The sequence below is a fragment of the Phocoena sinus genome, chromosome 5 (genome assembly GCF_008692025.1).
Source record: "Phocoena sinus isolate mPhoSin1 chromosome 5, mPhoSin1.pri, whole genome shotgun sequence".
Classification (NCBI taxonomy): domain Eukaryota; kingdom Metazoa; phylum Chordata; class Mammalia; order Artiodactyla; family Phocoenidae; genus Phocoena; species Phocoena sinus.
In genome coordinates this window covers 130,776,811-130,800,816 of record NC_045767.1, presented here as the reverse complement: position 1 = coordinate 130,800,816, position 24,006 = coordinate 130,776,811, and the positions used below count along the sequence as shown (strand labels likewise).

Sequence of the window (24,006 nt, the reverse complement as noted above, 5' to 3'; positions counted from 1 at the left end):
GTCTGGATATATGCCCAGGAGTGGGATTGCTGGATCATATGGTAATCCTATTTTTAGTTTTCTGAGGAACCTCCATACAGTTTTCCATAGTGGCTGCACCAACTTACATTTCCACCAACAGTGTAGGAGGGGAACCCACTTTTTTAGTAGGGTCTCTTAAGGTACTAGTGCACATCAGAACGTATTTTGGGCAGTGCTGCTTCAGGGAATTCCCACAGTAAAGGGTTAATGTTTCATCTCATCTTTTTAAACTGCTCTAAAATCTATCCTCCTTCAAATGGCCATGAAGAACTTTAAGTTAATCGTGTCAGCTCTCATTGCATGTTGTTTATAAGCATGGTTTTATTATTCAAGTGAGATGGGATAAAAATAAGATTTTTGTAATGAGAACATTTTATTTTAATTTTCACCATTTATATACAAACACAAGATAAAACACATCACAAAACTAACATTTTATAGTTAATATTTATAGGTGCATAGTTTCATGCTCACGTATTTAAGTATTATATGTATTAAATTTCACAATACATCAATATATTTAGAATCGTTAAAAGACACCTGAAAATCTTATAATATATTATAGTAAATCATATTATAGTAAATCACTCACAATTTTTCAACATCAGCAACAAAAACTTAGTGGCGATTTAGAAATAAGTGGCAGTCACTTAGGTGTTTTTAATTTAATTTAACACTTTAGATTTGAATTCACAGTATCCACAGCACACAGAGACCCTGCTATCATATATTAGGTGGGAGGGAAGCACCGAAATGCTGAGTTGGGGCAGGTACAGATACGCCAATCGCTGCTGATGGAAGACTTCAAGACACACTGAAAACTTTGAGAAAATGTCATGACTGGGCACGTTGGAACTGAGCACTGGTACAGGGTGGTACATCTGTCAGCAGATCTCAGGAAACTGGGAGCAAAGATATTTCTTAGGCTTCAGGTTCGTAATCCTGATACCCTTCCTAATAATAGGAAAATCGGAAAGACAACACGAAGTTTTAGTATAAGTGACCAGTGATCGGGGCTTTAGGGCAAAAATGAGATGGGACATGGCTTGCCACTTTGAATAAAGGTTAGAGTCTTAACAGTTCTAGAACTATTCTGCTACATCCAGTATATTTTTCTTCTTTTTAATAGTTTTGTCTTCCTGTCAAATATAAAAGGGAATTATTATTCTTGTGATCAGCATTAGGGTGTCTGAATTCTACTTCCACATGCGCCATTTAGTAATCATATGACAGTCCTGTAGGACACAGTAGCCGGTCTATCTTATCTGGCTCTCATCTTCTTCAACTAAAGTGTTAGTTTCTTTCTAAGAAATCACCTGATTTGGTTCTACAACATTTAAAGGCAAGTCACATTTTCTCTCCTTTTACTTTCCCAGTTGGGAATATCTTCATCTGTGGCTTCAATTATTACTATTTCAAAGCTCCTTCTCTCTCCCTAGAACTTGGATAACATAGACAATAAAAATATTGATGGTCTTAACCAAAGTGGCCAGATTAGTCCTCCTAAAAAACAACTCTAATAATAGCAGAATCCTGCTTAAAAACATATTTTCAATAACTCAAGCTGCTTTCTGAATGAAGTACAAACTTAAATGGCCAGGTTTTTACAGTACTTTACAATTCGTCTTTGACCCATCTCTGCAGCCTTCCTCTGTCACTCTTCTCAAAGCTTGAACCACATTTAATTACTCACTGTGCCTCTGACATATCCACATGCACTCCCAGACATGTATGCCTTGGAGTTTTCCTTGTGTTATAGAATGTCCTCCCTTCATTTTGGCCTATCATATCTCCCACCCCTTCCCACGCAGATCACTACCCACCTCTGCTATAAAACTTCTCCCGACTGATCTAAAGAAATCTTGTAAAATGTTAACCTTTTCTGTGCATCGTGTATATTTTTGCCCCTGTGATGCCTGGTGCATAAAAGGCAGTCAGTAAGGTTTGTTAGGGGTATCATGATGAATAAATGAAGGGATGCACTTGTATTTGTTTTTCAAACCTACTAGAGTGTAAACTCCTTGCATCCGGGTACTAGCAGTTACTCTTCCTGTATTTCTGTAGTGTTTATTAGCATTGTGCCACATATAAAAAGACCCCCAAATACTGGTAAAATTAATTAGGCAAATAATTTAAGCTCAATTTCTGCAAATGGGATGATTGTCAATATGCCTTGTAATAATGCCATGAAGAAGAAGAATAACCTAACTACAACACGCTTTAACTCAATTTTTAGTGGTGGTGTCTGGTTTCGATATCAGGGTAATATTGTTCTCACAGAATTGGTTAGGGCGTGCTCCCTCTTCTATTTTTTTGGATGATAAGTTAATTGGCATTAATTGTAATTAGTGGTATTTTTTCTTCTTTAAATGTTTGGTAAAATTCACCAGTGAAGCCATCTGGTCCTGGAATTCTATCCTTGGCTGGGTTTTTAAATAATTCATTCTTTTTCAATTAGACATGTATTCAGATTTTCTATTTCTTCCTGAGTCAGTTTCATTCATCTAAAAGTGTTTTCTAATTTCTCTTGTGATACCTTTTCTATTAAAGAAACTTACTTTCAAATTAAAGTATGCTGTTTAAAATGTTAGACTGATCCATTGCAAACTATGCATTTATCATATTTCTACTCTCTAATTTTTTTGAGTAACTTTTACTATGCAAACGTCTCACTAGAAATGGATGGCAAATAATAATTACTACTTTTGGCATTCAGTTGATTTCTCTAACTTTCCATTTTGGCATTTGTTTTAGAAGGTAAAGTGTCTAGTAAAATAATTCTTCAATGTAGGGGCCAGCAATCTCTTTCTGTAAAAGGCCAGGCTGTAAATATTTTAGGTTGTGTGGGCCACAAACTGTCTCTGTCAGTGCTGTTGCCTTTTTTTTTTTTTTTTTTTAACTCTTTACAAACGTAAAAACCATTCACAGCTTGAAAGCTGTCCACACAGTACATGTCCTGGATTTGGCTAACTTGTGCATCTAGAGAGTAAGTCATTCTCTTTAAGGACAAACATAAGGGAAATCTGACAGTGACAGATTTGGGTTACTGATTGTTGGACCCAACTTGAACTCTTAAATTTTATTTTTGGAGTTTCACGTGTATAAACTCTTACCTCAGAAGGCATTTCATAAGCCTCACTGTCAGGATCCACAGGTGTATCTTCCAGAATTCCTTCCTGGGAGGCTCCTTCACTCTAATATTTAAATGAAAAGCATTCAAAGACTTTGAAGAGGTACCATTATTCACTTTTAAAAATCACAACCATATTTTGAAAAAAATCTTATATACAGTACTGGAAGGGATGTAATGAAAATGGCACTCCTTAGTGTCACTGCTAGCATTCTAAACTATACAGTGCCTTTGGTAAAACATTGAGGCAACAGGTGTTATTAACGCTAAAAATGTACAATTTTTTGGCCAAGTAATGCACCATTCGGGGAAACAGTCCAAAGCTAGAGAACAAAGGTGTTTCTCACAGGATCAATGACAGCAGTAAAAATTGTTAACCTAAATGCTCAATGGATGGTGAAGAATTAGGAAAATTATCATTCAACAATTCAAGATTATTAAAACATCTATTACTATGACATAAAAATTATATAAAAAATAAGAACCTCTTTAGGATACAATGTTTAGCAGTATATAAATGTTGTTGTATATATTATGGATACAGCCTAGGTAGAATTCAGATACAAAGGTGAAACAGATTGGAGGAAGGTACAACAAAATATGAAAAGTACTTTTTGCTGGGTAGCTGTGCATGTTATTTTTACCTTTTTGTAAGTTTTTAACTTATATAACCATTTATAATGTAAAAGCATACATATTTTATACTTTATTTCTAATAACGGCAAAGAAACAAATTTAAAAAACAAACTTCAAGACTGAAACCATACATATTACGCAGAAGAAAACGCAACTATTTGGTCAGTTTTCCAATTATCTCTCCTTAGGATACCGCAAATTCAACCTGTTGTGGTCATGGTTTTATTAGTGTTCTTCATTAAATACCTTTTGTTGCTTTGCATTTATTCCAGAAAAGGAATTGTAAAAAGAGGTGACTGAAAATTAAAAGAGCAGGGAGGCAACGTGAGCCTATATGAACTTGCTCAAAGATATCAAATAGTCCCTCAGTCAATGTAGCTTCCGTTTAAAACTATGCCTGATGTAAATAACATCTCCCCATGTCTTCATCTTGAAAATACAGGTAGGGAAAGGGATAAGGAAATGGATGACGGTGAGAAAACGTCAAACTAAAGCTCATTCTTACATTAGCTGGGCAGAGAAGCTTATAGGTCATCCACCTCTGCCTAACTCCTGTTTTATAAATTTTAAAAGTCCAAGTTAATTATAAATTAAATAAGATACAAACCATCCCCCAAATACCTTACTTCTAAACATGGAGTAAAGGTACTGTTTTCAGTGTTTCACCTCTTGGTTCACGTCAAGAACATAGGTTCTGCTGATTGGTGGTTAGACACCAGGGCTGTAGTATCACAAGGCTTGAATTCAGATCCTAGCTTCTACAGATTCTAGATCTTTTGTGATGTTGAACAAGTTTCTTAAGCTTTCTCTAAGCATCAAATAGCCTTAGTGATAAAATGGGGCAGCAGTAACTTCTTTAAATTGGGAGGAGCCAATGACATCATTAGTCCTCTCATTAGTATTTAGATAACTTTTAGTGATAGGTATGAGAAAAATAAGGTAAATTTCCTGTTTCTTTGCATTTTAAGCTTTAGGGATTTATTTTTCTAACCTAATTTGTTAAAAGATTTTGATATAGACTGGACAAGTAAATATGCAGGACTGACTTGCTTTCTATCACAAATGAGGTGCTAAGACTGGTGAATGTTATTGGATATGTGTGTGTCTGTGTATTTGGGTGTGTCTGTTGCATTCTTCAAAGGTCATCCAAGTAATGGTCAGTGTTGCTGGTGAATTCTTTGGCTAGATTGATCATGTATTGGGATCAAGTAAAAATCCATCCCTATTAATTTTAAATAATGACTTACTTAGGTTGCAAGTACATAATAACTGCTGTTTTTAAAAGTACATGTATTTCTGAGCATGTATTTACCTAATCTTTAAAACCATACTCCAAATATCTACAGTTTATAAAGTAAAATATGTATCACTTGTGGGTAAGGATTTGAGAAGCCACAGAGGAAATGCTAATATAATATTGAAAAAGAAGTCAAATAAGTGATGAGACAGAAAGTCAGCTACAAAAGTAAAGACACATAAATAAATGGGAAAAAGAGGAATCAAGTGAAATATAAATACCAGGATGGTCAATAAGTATCAACATGTCACAAGAAGACGCCTATACTTTCAGGCATCTTTACTGACTAAAGGAATAAATATGTGTTGCTTTCACAAGTTTGCTAGACTTTACTGATTTCATTAAGATAAAAATACATTAATATTAATAAACTATCATTAAGGTTTTAACTGTATTATATGAAGTGGAAATAGCTCATAGACCTCCCATGAGGCAGGCTGTCCTTAGCCACATCTTGCCAAGGAAATCTGGCTTCAGAGGTTTAGTAATTTGCTCAAACTAGCAGAGGTGACTCCAGACTCTGTGCCCTTAACCACTATCCTGAGCTGCTTCTCCAAAAGAATTTTGGCATTCAAAATGTTTTCTTTAACTATCTATAGATTTCAGAAACTGAGAAATAGGACATTCTCTCACATCCTTGACTATGCCTTGCCTGTTCCTTTAAGACCCAGTTAAGAGTCTATTCCTGCTAAACAAAATTATCTTATAATTTGATTGCTGAAACCCATCAAAGAAGTTTATTCAGAAGCACTGTATGCTCATTATACCTTTCATACTATAAAAGTTTACCCAGAAGGAAAAAAACAAAAAGTATTAGTTAAAGCACAGTGAGAACTGCCTTTGTTTATCAAAACACTGATGAATTGTCTAGTGTGTAGAAAGAAACCACCCCAAGGGCATGGCTAGAGAAACTAGTGAGGATTGAGGAAATAGTGGGGATGAAGTTGCAGAATAAAAGAAAAGTACTCAAAATCCTTTAAGAACAGGGGTGTATGATATTCCATCCTACCATATCCTTCACACGTAGCCTGTTGGCCCTGAATATTCACTAAAGTGCTACCCAGTGGTCAGAATAGGATGCTGCAGTATGAGGAAAGCACAGCACAGGCAGGAGATGGATTATATATATAATGGAAGCAAGAAATTAGAACCAGAATCGACCAGGAAAAATGCAATCACAGGAAAACCATCAAACATGTATCTTGCCTTTCCTATACAAACTGTACCTTAGCACGCCATTGGATGCAATCAGCAAATTCTGGACTGTGGGAAATGATACAGGACAAATAACTACTTCAACAAGTAAACTGCAAGAAAAATAAAAGTTTTGGGAAACATATAGATTAAAGTGGACTTCAGAGAGCATTAGAAAATTACAACTTAAGAACCTTATTTCACTCTTATTTGGAATCCTGTTTTGAGAAAAGAGAAACAAATATGAGATGGGGGAATTTAAACACTGACTGGATATTTAATGAAAGAGTTCCTGTTTACTTTTAAAATGTGATATTACATTTGGGTTTTACTTAGAGAAAGTCCATAAACTAAAAAATAATAATCAAATGTTTTTAGATCAAATAAGGTATCTAGGCATTGCTTTGAAATTATCCAGGTTTGGGTTGGGAGAAATGAATAGGCTGTGAAGAAACAGGAGTCTATGTGGTGGTGATTGGTTGCATTTGAAGGGGAGAAAATGTGGCAGGTAGATTAATTTGAACTGAAGGCAGTCGAGGCCCAGCAGACTCAGGAAGAGCTTTTTACATCCTCCATAACTGCCTAAAAGAACGTAGATTAGAGGCCTGTACCAGAAAGAGAGCTTTCACCAGAGAGAACTTTTTGTTTACCTGAAAGCGTCATCTATATGGCAGGGAAAACATCTGATTACCAAAGACCTGCTCATCTCACCTTCCTGTGAATTGCCCTCCTTCCCTTTGAAGCTCGGGCCCCTATCCCATTCTTCAGCTCAGGGTAGTATATAAACCTCAATTGCCCGACTGCCTTTGAGTTCCATATCTTTGTGGGGCTCTCAAACATATGAAAGTAAATTTGTTTTTCTCCTGTTAATCTGTCTTATGTCAATTTACTTACGAGACCAACCAAAGAACCTATAAGGAACGAAGGGAAAATTTGTCTTCCCCAATAGTTTGGTGCCGAACGTGGGGCTCTCCTTTGGCTGGACATTGCTTGTTCTGGGGTTGCTGCAGCTGAGAGATCCTGGAAGCTCTGGTAGAAGGTAAGAATTCTTACCACATCAGTCTCCTAGATCTCTGCCTGCAGGATCTGGTGGAAGCAAGAGTGGGGAGAATCCTTTTCCTTTTTGTACATTTAGATTAGCAGGAGACATTATTTGTGTGAGTCAGTTCCTTTGGTATAGTGACTCTGGTAAAGATTTGTTATGAGTATTCTTGCTTTCTATTGATTCCTCTCCTCCTAGGTCACGGTTTTCTTTTGTCTTTTGTGTTGTTTGTCATAAGGAGGAAAATCACAGGGTTGAATACAGGCATAGGTCCTATAAGCTTGTTGTTTGAGCTAGCCTTACAGACTGGTGAGTTCATGATTCGCACGAGACTGGCATCTCTTTAGACAAGCTTTGCTGTGGTTCCCCTATATTAAAGACAACAACAACACCAGAGATGAAGGATTCTTTTTGTCTTGTTCAGCCCCATCTACCTGTTTTAACTTCCCTTTCCTGTTAAGATCTGCAGAAAGCACTCTGTCCAGATCACCAGGCCCAGGGTATAAAGATTACTTGTGTAAATCATGAAAGCCAGGAGGTGAATTTAGCAGAATCACTTGGGATGGGTGGTAGGGCTGGCTTCGCTGCCCCTTACAACTCCTTGTACTTTTCCATCTACTTTTCTGATTACAAGACCCTGTAATCAGGTTCTGCCAGCTTCAGGCTTTCCTATGCAATGTCCCTTGCAAATGTTTTCTGGACCCCCAATGCAAGAATTCATGTCTATGGATGGCGGTAGTTCTGTTAAATTACAAAACCCTTTTACCTCTACTTTCAGTTCCTACCAAATTTAGGGAGGAGTTAAAAAGATTAGTGTACATTCACAATCCCACTTACAGCTAACAAGGTGTGTTTTTCCCCTCCATAAAAACTGTTTTGGATTATATATAATAAAATTATGTTGTAGTTAACAGACAAAACAGACAGCTCCTGGCGGTGGCAGGGTGGAGGGGAACTCTCACAGAAGAAGCAGATGACCCAGGCCCTCCTATAAATAATCGGGAAACGGATCAGCTTGAGGCCAATATTCAGGGGCTAATAGAAGCAGCAGTAGAGGTTTTTTCCTCCTGAAGTGAACTGGTCCGAGACAGAATTGTACATTCAGGAAAAGGAAAACATTTGAAGGCCTTCGTTAAAGACTTTATCCAGACTTTTAAAAGGCATACTGCATTAAACCCTGAAGCTCCAGAACATAGCAATCTTTTGATTTCCGTCTTCTTTGGAAATCTCCCTGATATAAGGAAGCAAATTAAAGATAATGTAGTTGGATGGGTGGGCCAGCCCCTTGACAGTATTCAGGCTGCAACCCAATCTTTGAGGAATTAAAATCAACTGTCCTTATCTTGCAAACCTTTGCAAAACCAGAAATGCAGCTCTAGAAACAATTCAAAACACACCTATCTTTACCAACCCCCAAACCTCCCCAGTTCATCTCAAAATGCTTGCACATATTGTAAAAACTCAGGACATTGGAACAGAAGTGTTCTAAAAAGAAGGAAAATAGTAATTACCCTAGACTTCTGATAATTATAGAGAAACATATTCCAAAACTCCTTGGAGACAATTCCCATTCTTTCTTTGTCCCTTGAAGATGTAAATCTTCCATGTCTTTGAAATGTAAACACCCCAAGGATATAACTAATAACACAGCCCACCATCCTCTGAGACTGAAGTAAACAAAAGGCGGGGTGGGAGGTGGGGGGAGGCTTTTTAAAATAAAACACAAACTGCTATAAAATTTCCCTTGTGGAAAAGTTAATCCACAGCTTCCATAGGATTACTTATTTCGGACAAATGAAAGTCCTTGCCACAAAAATTAGTAAAATGCTTTAGCCATTTGAGTGGTAACCTTCACTTGTTCCATCTTCCAGAGACACAATTTGGATTCAACTGTAATTTACGAGCTAATGAATTGTATTGTTGTACCTGATTCTTGGCTAAAATTTAGGGTCCCTGTTGGTATCTGTGTGTTTATATATGTCTATATGTTATGTATATGCGATATATTTCTACCTCTGGATGGTATTGCCAAAATTAGTTTGCCAAAAAAAAAAAAAAAAATTAACTGACTTTGTTTAACTGGCTTAAAGAAAAACATGCACTTATCAATTTAAATATTTTAAACACTCTGAAATATAATAGACACTAACCCAAATGCTTTTCAAGTTCATGGGGTCTGGGACAATCTTTGGTAAATAAAAGCTAGTTTAAGTTTGTTGGTTTAATTAAAATCGGCATGTCTTTAGAGTTTTCAGCATTAAATATAATTTACTCGACCTAGGTTTACTAAAAGTCAAATAAGCTCACGTGTCTCTGTTACAGAATTTGTCAGAAAGAAAAATAACCTAAGATGATGGCTAGCTGCTTTAATGTCTCATGACATTTTATGAGTAATCTAAATATGATTGTTAAGAACAAGTGAATGAAATAATTTTAGGGGAGAAAAAAATTTTAAGTGAACTTTTCAAAAATAATTACGGTTTATGATATGTCTACTTAAATAGTTTTCTAAATCTCTTTGGTAATTTAGAGTTTTGCTATGTTAAGTTAAAGGATGGAAATTCATTGAGGTCATTTCCAAATAAGATAAAATACAGAACATAGGTTTATCCACTTTTGGCTTCTTATTACAGAGAAACTAAAGATATTTAGATCTGTCAGTAAAATGTCTTGTGTCACATTAAAAAAAAATTGTACTATGAGAAAGCATATACTTCTAGAAATTATGAAATGTACTCCTAAATTTGCCAGTCTATGGAATGACAGTGTGACAGTTCACAATTGCTTACTTAGTTGTCACTAGATATTAAAGTTTCCAAGAGTTAAGAATTCTAATTAATATACGTAATTGAAACTACTAGAAAGAAAAAAACTCTGTATGCAAGGGAATAAGATGTGTTTTTGGCTAAGAAAAGGTATGAGGTATGGAGATAGAAAAAGACTAATTTTGTCCTAAAATAATTATTTCAGAATGAGAAAGCAGAAAATAAAAGACAAACTAAGTGGATATACAGAGTTGGGGAGAGAGGGAAGGAGGGAGGATAGGAAAAGAGAATTTTGCCTTGTGTAGTCAAACTGGCTAAAATTGAATGCATTTATTATAAATATTTAAGAAATAAGCTTTAATAACAATAGTTTACTTATATTTGTGTAAAACTAAAAATTTTCTTTCATCTGCAAGAACAAGATTTTCTTAGACTAGTCTGCTCTTCATAAGATTGTGAGAGGTTAAAGATTCTGTATTTTATCAAAATAATTTATTGTGCTTCATGTTCTCTTTATCAAGTCTTTGATTACTTAAGAAAACTGAGTCTTCTCTATTAAAAGAACTTATTTTTTTTAACAATTATGTAACTTTCTATATCTTCCTGCAAAGTATTTTCTTGTCACTTTGGTTAAATGGATTGACTAAATATTGTACCACAATGACCTATGATCCTATTTGAACCCCCCAAATCAAATTCTAAATGAAATCTTTTTGTCCTTGAAATAATTGGGATTTTCAAGAGGGTCCCTGGAACATCCCAAAAGATTGGTTCTCTCACCTTATATTAAAAGAAAAAAAGGAGAGATGTTAAACTAGTTAAGTTTATTTGATGTTAAATTACATGGCAAGTATTGTCAGGCAAGAAGTAATACTAAACCTTCTTTATGTTGTGTTTCTATGGATGTATGTTATTAATATGTATTCCAGAAATTGTATAAAATTCCTAAAAATGATATGTATTGTTTTCAGTCACAATTCCAGTTATTATTTTAAAATGTTGTATGTCGGGCTTCCCTGGTGGTGCAGTGGTTGAGAGTCTGCCTGCCCATGCAGGGGACATGGGTTCGTGCCCCGGTCTGGGAAGATCCCACATGCTGCGGAGCGGCTGGGCCCGTGAGCCATGGCCGCTGAGCCTGCGTGTCCGGAGCCTGTGCTCCGCAACGGGAGAGGCCACAACAGTGAGAGGCCCGCATACCACAAAAAAAAAAAAAAAAAAAGATGTTGTATGTCACAAAAATAATCAAATTTCCTTATCAACTGCATTATAATGAACTCTCATCAAATCTTTAACTGTGACTTTTCTTTTGTCATTTACAGACAGTTACTCTTTTACTCCGATGCTTTGGAAAAGGTTTCTTGCAAAAGTGCTTCACCTTCAAGAAACTCCTGGAAACTCCTGGAAAGGAATCTAACAAGTACAGGTTTTTGATAACTTTCTGATCATACCATTAAACTGGGTAAGAATTTGCATTAATCTAATGGAGAAACTGACGGCTTCATAAAACTGCTAACAAAAGATCAGTATCAGTAAGAATTAATTACATGGGAGTGAATGACTGATGAGGATGAGAACAACTTTTAGGACTTTTTGTTTGAAATATTCTTGGTTCCTTGGTTTTGTTTTTCTAGATTTAAAGAAACCTTTTTCTTTCTCTCTTAAGCTATTAGCAAGTTGGGAAATATACCTTTGTGAACAAAGATACAACAATTACTTTTTCTCACTATCTGATCCCTCCAGAATGTGGAGACTCTTAGTGAGTATTCTTATTTTCATGGCATTACAATTATTTGCGTAAGTTCAATAGGAATCTGTCCTCATAACATGACACAACTGGAAACACTGGTTATACACCAAGGCTTTGACTGGAATGTCATATTTGAGAATGTGCAGAGTCAGATATGACCAGACAGGTTTAAGGAACTAAGGTTGACTTTATGGAGCCAATAATGCCCCTTGAAAAACCAGCCTGGTACTTTCCTTACAGGGTTCCTGGAAGCCTTATCAGATGAGTAAGGAAAGTCACTTCCTGGCAGGTGCAGGAACCTCAAGATAGCTTGGGGACCTCAAGAGGAGAAGAATTACCCCAAATATATAGGTACTGCAGGCAGAGTCTGATGGTAAGTCCTCGGCTTGGCTGCCTAGCCTCCAGAGGCGTTTAAAAGTTAAATCTGAGATTCCTTATGAAAGGTTCCAACAAAGCCGATTTAAAAGAGCCTATATGGTCAGCCACTATTCTTGTTGCACTTATGTAAATAATAAGGCCAAGTTTGTTGAAACTAGACTTAATTTGCAGAGACATTAGTCTTACCATGGTTATCTTTGGTAGAAATTAAGCTAACTGTAGAGAGAAAAAGCATGTCTCAGTAATATACTGTTGTGGATATCATATTCTAGTGCTGTTAATTGTCTTTGAGGTTTTGTTTTCTACCTGTAAACTGGACTGGATCCTGAATTCTTCTAGTTTCCTTCAATATTTGGCTAAAGCTCACCAAGCTAATATTTCCAACTTTTACCCACTTCTTGACTTGGAATCACTCTGAACAAAAACTGCTCTCTTCCTGAGTCTCTGCAAACTAAATGTGAACAACTTGATATAAACTTCCCAGAAATCATCACAGCAGCTCATGTATACATAGTCTTTATGCCTGTTGCTGTGTGGGCCCCTCAGAAAGTTTACCTGAACACCCAATGCCACCAGAAATATTCAAACTGCAAAAGATGTTTTGGCCCTGACAGCTAGAAATCTTCTTAACTGGCTGCCCTTAGGACTCAAACTGGGTTTATAGTCTGCTCCAAACATTAACCTTTGTTTTCCTTTTGTTTCCACAGAAATGCTTTTTTATTGAATATCTAATTGCTTGCACAATATAGGCCTAACTGTGGGAGCCCAACTGCATCACTGCCTTCTGAAATGAGGCAACTCTTTGACGGAACTGACCTATTCTCAGGACTCAAGACACTGGTTCAGTGAGAGGAGCAATCGACCAGCTCAACTTCTGGACTGTGAAACTTCTTGGAGAAGTTTTAAAGGTGGGACTGAAGAGGAGCGGAACGTGCCACCCCCAAATTTGCTACTTCGGCAGGTAGATTATCTTAAGCTGAAAGCAATTAAGGCCCAGCAGACTCAGAAGAGCTTTCTGCCCCTGCCCTTAACTGCCTAAAACAGTTTAGACAGGGAGGGGAGGAGACAAGATGGTGGACAAGAAGAACTTGAGCTCACCCCCTCACAAAAAACAGCAAAATCACAACTAACTGCTCAACAACCAACCATTGACAAAAGAGACTGCAAACTACCAAAAAATATATCCTACATCGAACGATAAAGAAGAAGCCACAACAAGATGGTAGGAGGAGCACTTTCGTGATATAATCAAATCTCATACCTGCCAGTTGGGTGACCCACAGACTGGAAAATAACTATATCACAGAGGTTCTCCCACTGGAGTGAGAGTTCTCAGCCCCACGTCAGGCTCCCCATTCTGAGGGTCTGGAATCGGGAGGAGGAGCCCCCAGAGCATTTGGCTTTGAAGGCCAGAATGGCTTGAGTGCAGGAGCTCCACAGAACTGGGGGAAACAGAGACTCCACTCTTGGAGGGTGCACACAAGGTTTCACATGCACTGGGACCCAGGACAAAGTAGTGACTCCACAGGAGCCTGGGCCAGGCCTACCTGCGAGTCCTGGATGCTCTCCTGCGGAGATGGGGGTCAACTGTGGCTCACCGTGGGTGCAGGGACACTGGTGGTGGAGGCCCCAGAGAATGATCATTGGTGTGATCTCTCCTGGAGGTCACCATTTTGGCACCGAGACCCAGCCCCACTCAATGGTCTGCAGGCTCCACTGCTGGGACACCTAAGGCCAAACAACTAATAGGGTGGAAACACAGCCCCACCCGTCAGCACACAGGCTGCCTAAAGTCATCCTGAGCCACTTCTAACACACCACTTGACCCAGCCCTGCCCACCTGAGGGGCAAGACCCAATTCCACCCACCAGTGAGCAGGCACCAGAAGCAAGAGGAACTACGATCCTGCAGCCTACAGAATGGAGACCACAAACACAGAAAGTTAGACAAAATGAGATGGTAGAGAAATATGCTCCAGACGAAGGAACAAGATAAAACTAAGTGAAGTGGAGATAGGCAATCTACCTGAAAAAGAATTCAGAGTAGTAATAGTGAAGATGATCCAAGATCTTGGAAAAAGAATGGAGTCACAGACCAAGAAAATACAGGAAATGTTTAACACATTATTGACTGGGGGATTTTTACAGAAACTAATGCCTGTGGCTGTAATACATCTCTGTTCAAAAATGTGTTGACAAAGAGCTAGAAGATTTAAAGAACAAACAGAAATGAACAATATGATAACTGAAATGAAATGAAAAATACACTAGAAGATATCAATAGCAGAATAAATGAGGCAGAAGAACAAACAAGTGAGCTGGAAGAGATTGGTGGAAATCACTGCCATATGGTGCTGGCATGAAAACAGAAATATACATCAATGGAACAGGATAGAAAGCCCAGAAATAAACCCATGCACCTATGGTCAATTAATCTACAACAAAGGAGGCAAGAATATACAATGGAGAAAAGACAGTCTCTTCAATAAGTGGTGCTGGGAAAACTGAACAGCTATATGTAAAAGAATGAAATTAGAACATTCTCTAACACCATATACAAAAATAAACTCAAAATAGACTAAAGACTGAAATATAAGACCGGATAGTATAAAACTCATAGAGGAAAACATACGCAGAACACTCTTTGACATAAATCACAGCAATATCTTTTTGAATCCACCTTCTACAGTAATGAAAATAAAAACAAAAATGAACAAATGGGACCTAATTAAACTTAAAAGCTTTTGCACAGTATAAACAAAACGAAAAGATCAACCACAGAATGGGAGAAAATATTTGCAAATGAATCGACAAGGGATTAATTTCCAAAATATACAAACAGCTCATGCAGCTCAATATCAAAAAAAAAAAAAACCAAACAACCCAATCGAAAAATGGGCAGAAGGCCTAAATAGACATTTCTCCAAAGAAGACATACATATGGCCAACAGGCACATGAAAAGATGCTCAACAGAGCCGGTTATTAGAGAAATGCAAATCAAAACTACAGTGAGGTATCACCTCACACTAGTCAGAATGGCCATCATCAAAAAGTATACAAATAATAAATGCTGGAGAGGATGTGCAGAAAAGGGAACCCTCCTGCACTGTTGCTGGGAATGTAAGTTGGTGCAGCCACTATGGAAAACAGTATGGAGGTTCCTCAGAAAACTAAGAATGACCATATGATCCAGCAATCCCACTCCTGGGTATATATCCAGACAAAACTATAATTGAAAAAGATACATGCACCCCTATCTATGTTCGTAGCAGCACTATTTACAATAGCCAGGACATGAAACCAACCAAAATGTCCATCAACAGATGAATGGATAAAGAAGATGCGGTACTTATATACAATGGAATACTGCTCAGCCATAAAAAAAGAATGAAATAATGCCATTTGCAGCAATGTGGATGCAACTAGAGATTATCATACTAAGTGACATAAGTCAGAAAGAGAAAGACAAATACCACATGATATCACTGATATGTGGAATCTAAAATATGGCACAAATGAACCTATCTACAAAACAGAAACAGATTCACAGACATAGAGAACAGACTTGTAAGTGCCAAGGCAGGGTGGGGGAGGGATGGACTGGGAGATTGGGGTTAGTAGATGCAAAGTATTTCATATAGAATGGATAAACAACAAGGTCCTATTGTATAGCACAGGGAATTATATTCAATATCCTGGGATAAACCATAATGGTAAAGAATATAAAAAAGAATGTATATATGTATATAACTGAGTCACTTTGCTGTACAGCAGAGATTAACACAACATAGTAAATTAACTATGCTTCAATTAAGAAAATAATAAATTAAAAAGTAATTTAAAAATACAATCCCATTTTAATTAAATGATACTTTTAGAGAAACCAGTCTTATATGTATTTAGAAGCTATTCATGCTCTACTTTGGATAATCTGTTAGCATATTACTCATTTTCTTGCCTTTTGCTCTTCTAACTCTTTCTTTAGTCTTGGCAATCCCTTCAGAAAGAAAGAGGGAGAGACTGGGCTTCCCTGGTGGCGCAGTGGTTGAGAGTCCGCCTGCCGATGCAGGGGACGCGGGTTCGTGCCCCGGTCCGGGAAGATCCCACATGCCGCGGAGCGGCTGGGCCCGTGAGCCACGGCCGCTGGGCCTGCGCGTCCGGAGCCTGTGCTCCACGGCGGGAGAGGCCACAACAGTGAGAGGCCCGCGTACCGGGAAAAAAAAAAAAAAAAGAAAGAGGGAGAGAGAGGAGGATAAAGTGAACAGATGAAATGAGAAAAAGTTTGACTGTTTTTTTTTTTTTTTTTTGCGGTACACGGGCCTCTCACTGCTGTGGCCTCTCCCGTTGCAGGGCACAGGCTCCAGACACGCAGGCCCAGCGGCCATGGCTCACGGGCCCAGCCGCTCCGCGGCATGTGGGATCCTCCCGAACCGGGGCACAAACCCACGTCCCCTGCATCAGCAGGCGGACTGTCGACCACTGCACCACCAGGGAAGCCCAAGTTTGACTGTTTTTAATAAAAGGTTTGGGATTGGGGGAGAGAGTAAAGCTAATACATTAAATCTATTTTAGCATTACTTTTGGATGTTCTTTATCAGTATCCTTAAATCTAGTTTTACATACATTCAGCCATAAATTATAAAATAACTAGTCTATTAATTGGTCTATAAATCAGGAATCAGTGTGAAATCATTTTTTAGAAGAAATTTTCATTATATAGCAAAGAAATAGTATTCTATCTTAAATCTTCACCCTTGGTAAGCATAACAAGTAGCTCAGTGACTGCCGTATTTATGAAAGTGGCATATAATTAGCTGACTCAATAAGACTTCACAGCAGAGCAAAAAAGCTTTTCTCATGTTACTTGGATATAGACCTAGTTGCAAATACTAATACACAGCAGGAAGTCTGGGAATAAAGTATTTTCAGTTTTCATGTTCAAAGATTAATCCTCCATTAATAAAATGATATTATATATGTCTAAATATATATTTATATTTGCTGATTATTTAAGTTTGCATGGATAGAATTCTTGAAGATCAGCCCCTTGGCTAGTGCTTGAATAAGATATCATCAAAGTGAAAGTGGGTCAGCCTGAGGAAGAGCTACTCTTCTGTTGCCAGTTCTTTCATCTTTGCAAATGCATTGATATTTGGAGGCAAGTCTAAAACTAGCAACTGGGGGAGGAATCAGTGGGGAGTGCAGGTTTTGACAAAGAGAGAGATAGCGAGTCTGCTTTCATATCTTAGTGAACCTAGGGAAAGCTGAAAGGCTCCTGGGAAGGAGGAAATTCCTGTGAAGAGCATAGTGAACCAGCCTTCGGTGTCTGCTTTCAAAAACAAGTGGGAGACTGGTCTTAATACCTGACTGGGAGAAAATACTTCAGGCAAAACAAACTGCTCATACACGAAAAGGTGGACAGGACCCGTAGGGCTCTGAAGCAGAGAGAGAAGGCAAGAGCTTCAAGATTGGTGCATGTGAAACGCAGAAAAAGAAGCTTAAAGAACGAGTAAAGATCTGCCTTCTTCATCTAAGAGAGCAAAGATTAGGAAAAGCTGTAAGAAAGGCAGAGCAGGAACACAGTACGGTCATGCATAGGTGGTAACCTGAGGTTCCAGGAGTCTCCATGCTACTGGGAACAGATGCCAGTCCAGTGTGAAGGGCTTTCAAGATCTGGAAGGAAAACTCTTCAAGAGGATCTCAGCCTTCAGGTTGGAATATCTTTGTTTAGCATCTAAGATGGGATGCAGAGGGAACAATGCCCCCCTCAGACCACAGTAGTCAATTTCAATACGTGTTGCAGTTACTCTACCCTATAATTTCTACCATTAAGCTCTTTTCACATTAGTTGTGGTTGTTTCTTTTGGTTACTTAGAAAAGCTTTCCTCTATCCTTGTCTCAACAAATCTGAGATAAAACGGAATTTACTTAGAAGACTATCAAGAAATATCATGGGCTGAGTATATCCTCAGAAGATCATTCAAATGAAGTATTGTTAAATGCTTAATTTTCCATCTTACTCTTACATGGAATAACAATAATAGGTAAGGTTTATTTAGTGTGTACTCTGTATTTGTACTGTTCCAAGAGTTTCAAATGCATTATTTCATTTTAAAAACCAACTAGAGGAGGAGCTCCAAGATGGCGGAAGAGTAAGATGTGGAGATCACCTCCCTCCCCACAGATACACCAGAAATACAGCTACACGTGGAACAACTCCTACAGAACACCTACTGAACGCTGGCAGAAGACCTCAGACCTCCCAGAAGGCAAGAAACTCCCCACGTACCTGGGTAGGGCAAAAGAAAAAAAGAAAAAAGAGACAAAAGAATAGGGATGGGGCCTGCACCAGTGGGAAGGAGCTGTGAAGGAGGAAAGGTTTCCACACACTAGGAAGCCCCTTTGCGGGCGGAGACGGCGGGTGGCGGAGGCGGAAAGCTTCGGCGCCGCGGAGGAGAGCACAGCAACAGGGGTGTGGAGGGCAAAGCGGAGAGATGCCCACACAGAGGATAGGTAACTGGCACTCACCAGCCCGAGAGGCTTGTCTGCTCACCCACTGGGGTGGGCAGGGCTGGGAGCCGAGGCTCGGGCTTTGGTCGGATCCCAGCCCGGACCCCAGAGACGGGCATGAGATGCTAAGGCTGCTGCTGCCGCCACCAAGAAGCCTGTGTGCGAGCACAGGTCACTCTCCATACCTCCCCTCCTGGGAGCCTGTGCCGCCTGCCACTGCCGGGGTCCCGGGATCCAGGGACAACTTCCCCGGGAGAACGCACGGCGCGCCTCAGGCTGGTGCAACGTCATGCTGGCCTCTGCTGCCGCAGGCCCGCCCCGCATCCGTATCCCTCCCTCCCCCCAGCCTGAGTGAGCCAGAGCCCCTGAATCAGTGGCTCCTTTAACCCCGTCCTGTCTGAGCAAAGAACAGACGCCCTCTCGCGACCTACACGCAGAGATAGGGCCAAATCCAAAGCTGAGCCCCAGCAGCTGTGCGAACAAAGAAGAGAAAGGGAAATCTCTCCCAGCAGCCTCAGGAGCAGCGGATTAAATCCCCACAGTCAACCTGATGTACCCTGCATCTGTGGAATACCTGAACAGACAACGAATCATCCCAAATTGAGGAGGTGGACTTTGGGAGCAAAGATATATATTTTTTTTTTCCCTTTTTCTCTTTTTGTGAGTGTGTATGTGTTGCTTCTCTATGTGATTTTGTCTGAATAGCTTTGCTTTTACCATTTGTCCTAGGGTTCTGTCTGTCCATTTTGTTTTATCTTTTTTTTAACTATAAAATTTTTTTCTTAATAATTATTTTTTATTTTATTTCATTTTATTTTATCCTCCTTCTTTCTTTCTATTTTTTCTCCTTTTATTCTGAGCCGTGTGGATGAAAGGCTCTTGGTGCTCCAGCCAGGAGTCAGTGCTGTGCCTCTGAGGTGGGAGAGCCAACTTCAGGACACTGGTCCACAAGAGACCTCGCAGCTCCACGTAATATCAAACAGCGAAAATCTCCCAGAGATCCCCATCTCAACGCCAATAATCAACTTCACTCAACAACCAGCAACCTACAGGGCTGGACACCCTATGCCAAAAAACTAGCAAGACAAGAACACAGCACCATCCATTATCAGAGAGGCTGCCTAAAATCATAATAAGGCCGCAGACACCCCAAAACACACCACCAGACGTGGACCTGCACACCAGAAAGACAAGATCCAGCCTCATTCCCCAGAACACAGGAACGAGTACCCTCCACCAGGAAGCCTACACAACCCACTGAACCAACCTTAGCCACTGGGGACTGACACCAAAAACAACGGGAACTACGAACCTGCAGCCCGCGAACAGGACACCCAAAACACAGTAAGTTAAGCAAAGTGAGAAGACAGAAAAACACAGCAGATGAAGGAGCAAGGTAAAAAAAAAAAACCCACCAGACCAAACAAATGAAGAGGAAATAGGCAGTCTACCTGAAAAAGAATTCAGAATAATTGAGGTAAGCCTGATCCAAAATCTTGGAAATAGAATAGAGAAAATACAAGAAACGTTTAACAAGGACCTAGAAGAACTAAAGAGGAAACAAACAGTGATGAACAACACAATAAATGAAATTCAAAATTCTCTAGATGGGATCAATAGCAGAATAACTGAGGCAGAAGAAAGGATAAGTGACCTAGAAGATAAAATAGTGGAAATAACTACTGCAGAGCAGAATAAAGAAAAAAGAATGAAAAGAATTGAGGACAGTCTCACAGACTTCTTGGACAACATTAAATGCACCAACATTCGAATTATAGGGGTCCCAGAAGAAGAGAAAAGGAAAGGGACTGAGAAAATATTTGAAGAGATTATAGTTGAAAACTTCCCTAATATGGGAAAGGAAACAGTTAATCAAGTCCAGGAAGCACAGAGAGTCCCATACAGGATAAATCCAAGGAGAAACATGCCAAGACACATATTAATCAAACTATCAAAAATTAATTACAAAGAAAAAATATGAAAAGCAGCAAGGGAAAAACAATAAATACACACAAGGGAATCCCCATAAGGTAAACTGCTGATCTCTCAGCAGAAACTCTGCAAGACAGAAGGAAGTGGCAGGACATATTCAAAGTGATGAAGAAGAAAAACCTACAACCAACATTACCCTACCCAGCAAGTATCTCATTCAGATTTGATGGAGAAATTTAAAATTTTGCAGACAAGCAAGGCTAAGAGAATTCAGCACCACCAAACCAGCTTTACAACAAATGCTAAAGGAACTTCTCTAGGCAGGAAACACAAGAGAAGGAAAAGACCTACAATAAGAAACCCAGAACAATTAAGAAAATGGGAATAGGAACATACATATTGATAATTACCTTAAATGTAAATGGATTAAATGCTCCAACCAAAAGACACAGACTGGCTGAATGGATACAAAAACAAGACCCGTATATATGCTGTCTACAAGAGACCCACTTCAGACCGAGGGACACATACAGACTGAAAGGGAAGGGATGTAAAAAGATATGCCATGCAAATGGAAATCAAAAGAAAGCTGGAGTAGCAATTCTCATATCAGACAAAATAGATACTAAAATAAAGACTATTACAAGAGACAAAGAGGGACACTACATAATGATCGAGTGATTGATCCAAGAAGAAGATGTAACAATTGTAAATATTTATGCACCCAAAATAGGAGCACCTCAATACATCAGGCAAATAGTAACAGCCATGAAAGGGGAACTCGACAGTAACAGAATCATAGTTGGTGACTTTTAACACCCCACTTTCACCAATGGACAGATCATCCAAAATGAAAATAAATAAGGAAACACAAGCTTTAAATGATACATTATACAAGATGGACTTAATTGATATTTATAGGACATTCCATCCACAAACAACAGACTACACATTCTTCTCAAGTGCTCATGGAACATTCTCCAGGATAGATCATACCCTGGGTAACAAATAAAGCCTTGGTAAATTTTAAGAAAATTGAAATCGTATCAAGTATCTTTTCCGACCACAACAGTATGAGACTAGATATCAATTACAGGAAAATATCTGTAAGAAATACAAACGCATGGAGTCTAAACAACACATTACTTAATAACCAAGAGATCACTGAAGAAATCAAAGAGGAAATCAAAAAATACCTAGAAACAGATGACAATGAAAACACGATGACCCAAAACCTATGGGATGCAGTAAAAGCAGTTCTAAGAGGGAAGTTTATATCAATACAATCCTACCTTAAGAAATAAGAAATGTCTCAAATATACAACCTAACCTTACACCTAAAGCAATTAGAGAAAGAAGAACAAAAAAAACCCAAAGTTAGAAGAAGGAAAGAAATCATAAAGGTCAGATCAGAAATAAAGGAAAAAAATGAAGGAAATGATAGCAAAGTTCAATAAAACTAAAAGCTGGTTCTTTGAGAAGATAAACAAAATTGATAAACCATTAGCCAGACTCATCAAGAAAAAAAGGGAGAAGACTCAAATCAATAGAAAAAGAAATGAAAAAGGAGAAGTAACCACTGACACCGCAGAAATACAAAGGATCATGAGAGATTACTAGAAACAACTCTATGCCAATAAAATGGACAACCTGGAAAAAATGGACAAATTCTTAGAAATGCACAACCTGCCAAGACTGAACCAGGAAGAAATAGAAAATATGAGCAGACCAATCACAAGCACTGAAACAGAAACTGTGATTAAAAATCTTCCAACAAACAAAAGCCCAGGACCAGATGGCTTCACAGGCGAATTCTATCAAACAGTTAAAGAGGAGCTAACACCTATCCTTCTCAAACTCTTCCAAAATATAGCAGTGGGAGGAACACTCCCAAACTCATTCTACGAGGCCACCATCACTCAGATACCAAAACCAGACAAAGATGTCACGAAGAAGAAAACTACAGGCCAGTATCACTGATGAACATAGATGCACAAATCCTCAACAAAATACTAGCAAACAGAATCCAACAGCACATTAAAAGGAACATACACCATGATCAAGTGGGGTTTATCCCAGGAATGCAAGGATTCTTCAATATACACAAATCAATCAATGTGATACACCATATTAACAAATTGAAGGAGATAAACCATATGATCATCTCAATAAATGCAGAGAAAGATTTTGACAAAATTCAACACCCATTTATGATAAAAACCCTACAGAAAGTAGGCATAGAGGGAACATTCCTCAACGTAATAAAGGCCATATATGACCAACCCACAGCCAACATCGTTCTCAATGGTGAAAAACTGAAACCATTACCACTAAGATCAGGAACAAGACAAGGATGTGCACTCTCCCCACTATTATTCAACATAGTTTTGGAAGTTTTAGCCACAGCAATCAGAGAAGAAAAAGAAATAAAAGGAATCCAAATCGGAAAAGAAGAAAGTTGTCACTGTTTTCAGATGACATGATACTATACATAGAGAATCCTAAGGATGCTACCAGAAAACTAGTAGAGCTAATCAATGAATTTGATAAAATAGCAGGATACAAAATTAATGCCCAGAAATCTCTAACATTCCTACACACTAATGATGTAAAATCTGAAAGTGAAATTAAGAAAACACTCCCATTTACCGTTGCAACAAAAAGAATAAAATACCTAGGAATTAACCTACCTAAGGAGACAAAAGACCTGTATGCAGAAAACTATAAGACACTGATGAAAGAAATTAAAGATGATACAAATACATGGAGAGATATACCATGTTCTTGGATTGGAAGAATCAACATTGTGAAAATGACTCTACTACCCAAATCAATCTACAGATTCAATGCAATCCCAATCAAACTACCAATGGCATTTTTCACAGAACTAGAACAAAAAATTTCACAATTTGTATGGAAATGCAAAAGACCCCGAATAGCCAAAGCAATCTTGAGAAAGAAAAACGGAGCTGAAGGAATCAAGCTTCCTGACTTCAGACTATATTTCAAAGGTACAGTAATCAAGACATTATGATACGGGCACAAAAACAGAACTACAGATCAATGGAACAGGACAGAGAGCCCAGAGATAAACCCATGCACATATGGTCACCTTATCTTTGATAAAGGAGGCAAGAACATACAGTGGAGAAAAGACAGCCTCTTCAATAAGTGGTGCTGGGAAAACTGGACAGGTGCATTTAGAAGTATGAAATTAGAACACTCCCTAACACCACACACAAAAATAAACTCAAAATGGATTAAAGACCTAAATGTAAGGCCAGACACTATCAAACTCTTAGAGGAAAACATTGGCAGAACACTGTATGACATAAGTCACAGCAAGATCCTTTT

The 24,006-nt window shown here is 38.5% G+C and overlaps 1 protein-coding gene across 2 annotated transcripts in view; it reads right to left on the bottom strand.

The window, feature by feature from the left end:
• Positions 1–375: 375 nt before the first annotated feature.
• The window catches only part of SNCA (synuclein alpha), a 133,088-nt gene continuing 109,457 nt past the window's right edge, over positions 376–24,006 (bottom strand). For both annotated transcript variants that reach the window (XM_032633569.1, XM_032633570.1), the window contains exons 5-6: positions 3,135–3,215; positions 376–975 (exon numbers count right to left, since the gene is read on the bottom strand). In XM_032633569.1, the coding sequence (XP_032489460.1) occupies positions 943–975; positions 3,135–3,215 (114 nt within the window). In that variant the 3' untranslated portion in view covers positions 376–942. The remainder of the gene's footprint in view (positions 976–3,134; positions 3,216–24,006) is intronic.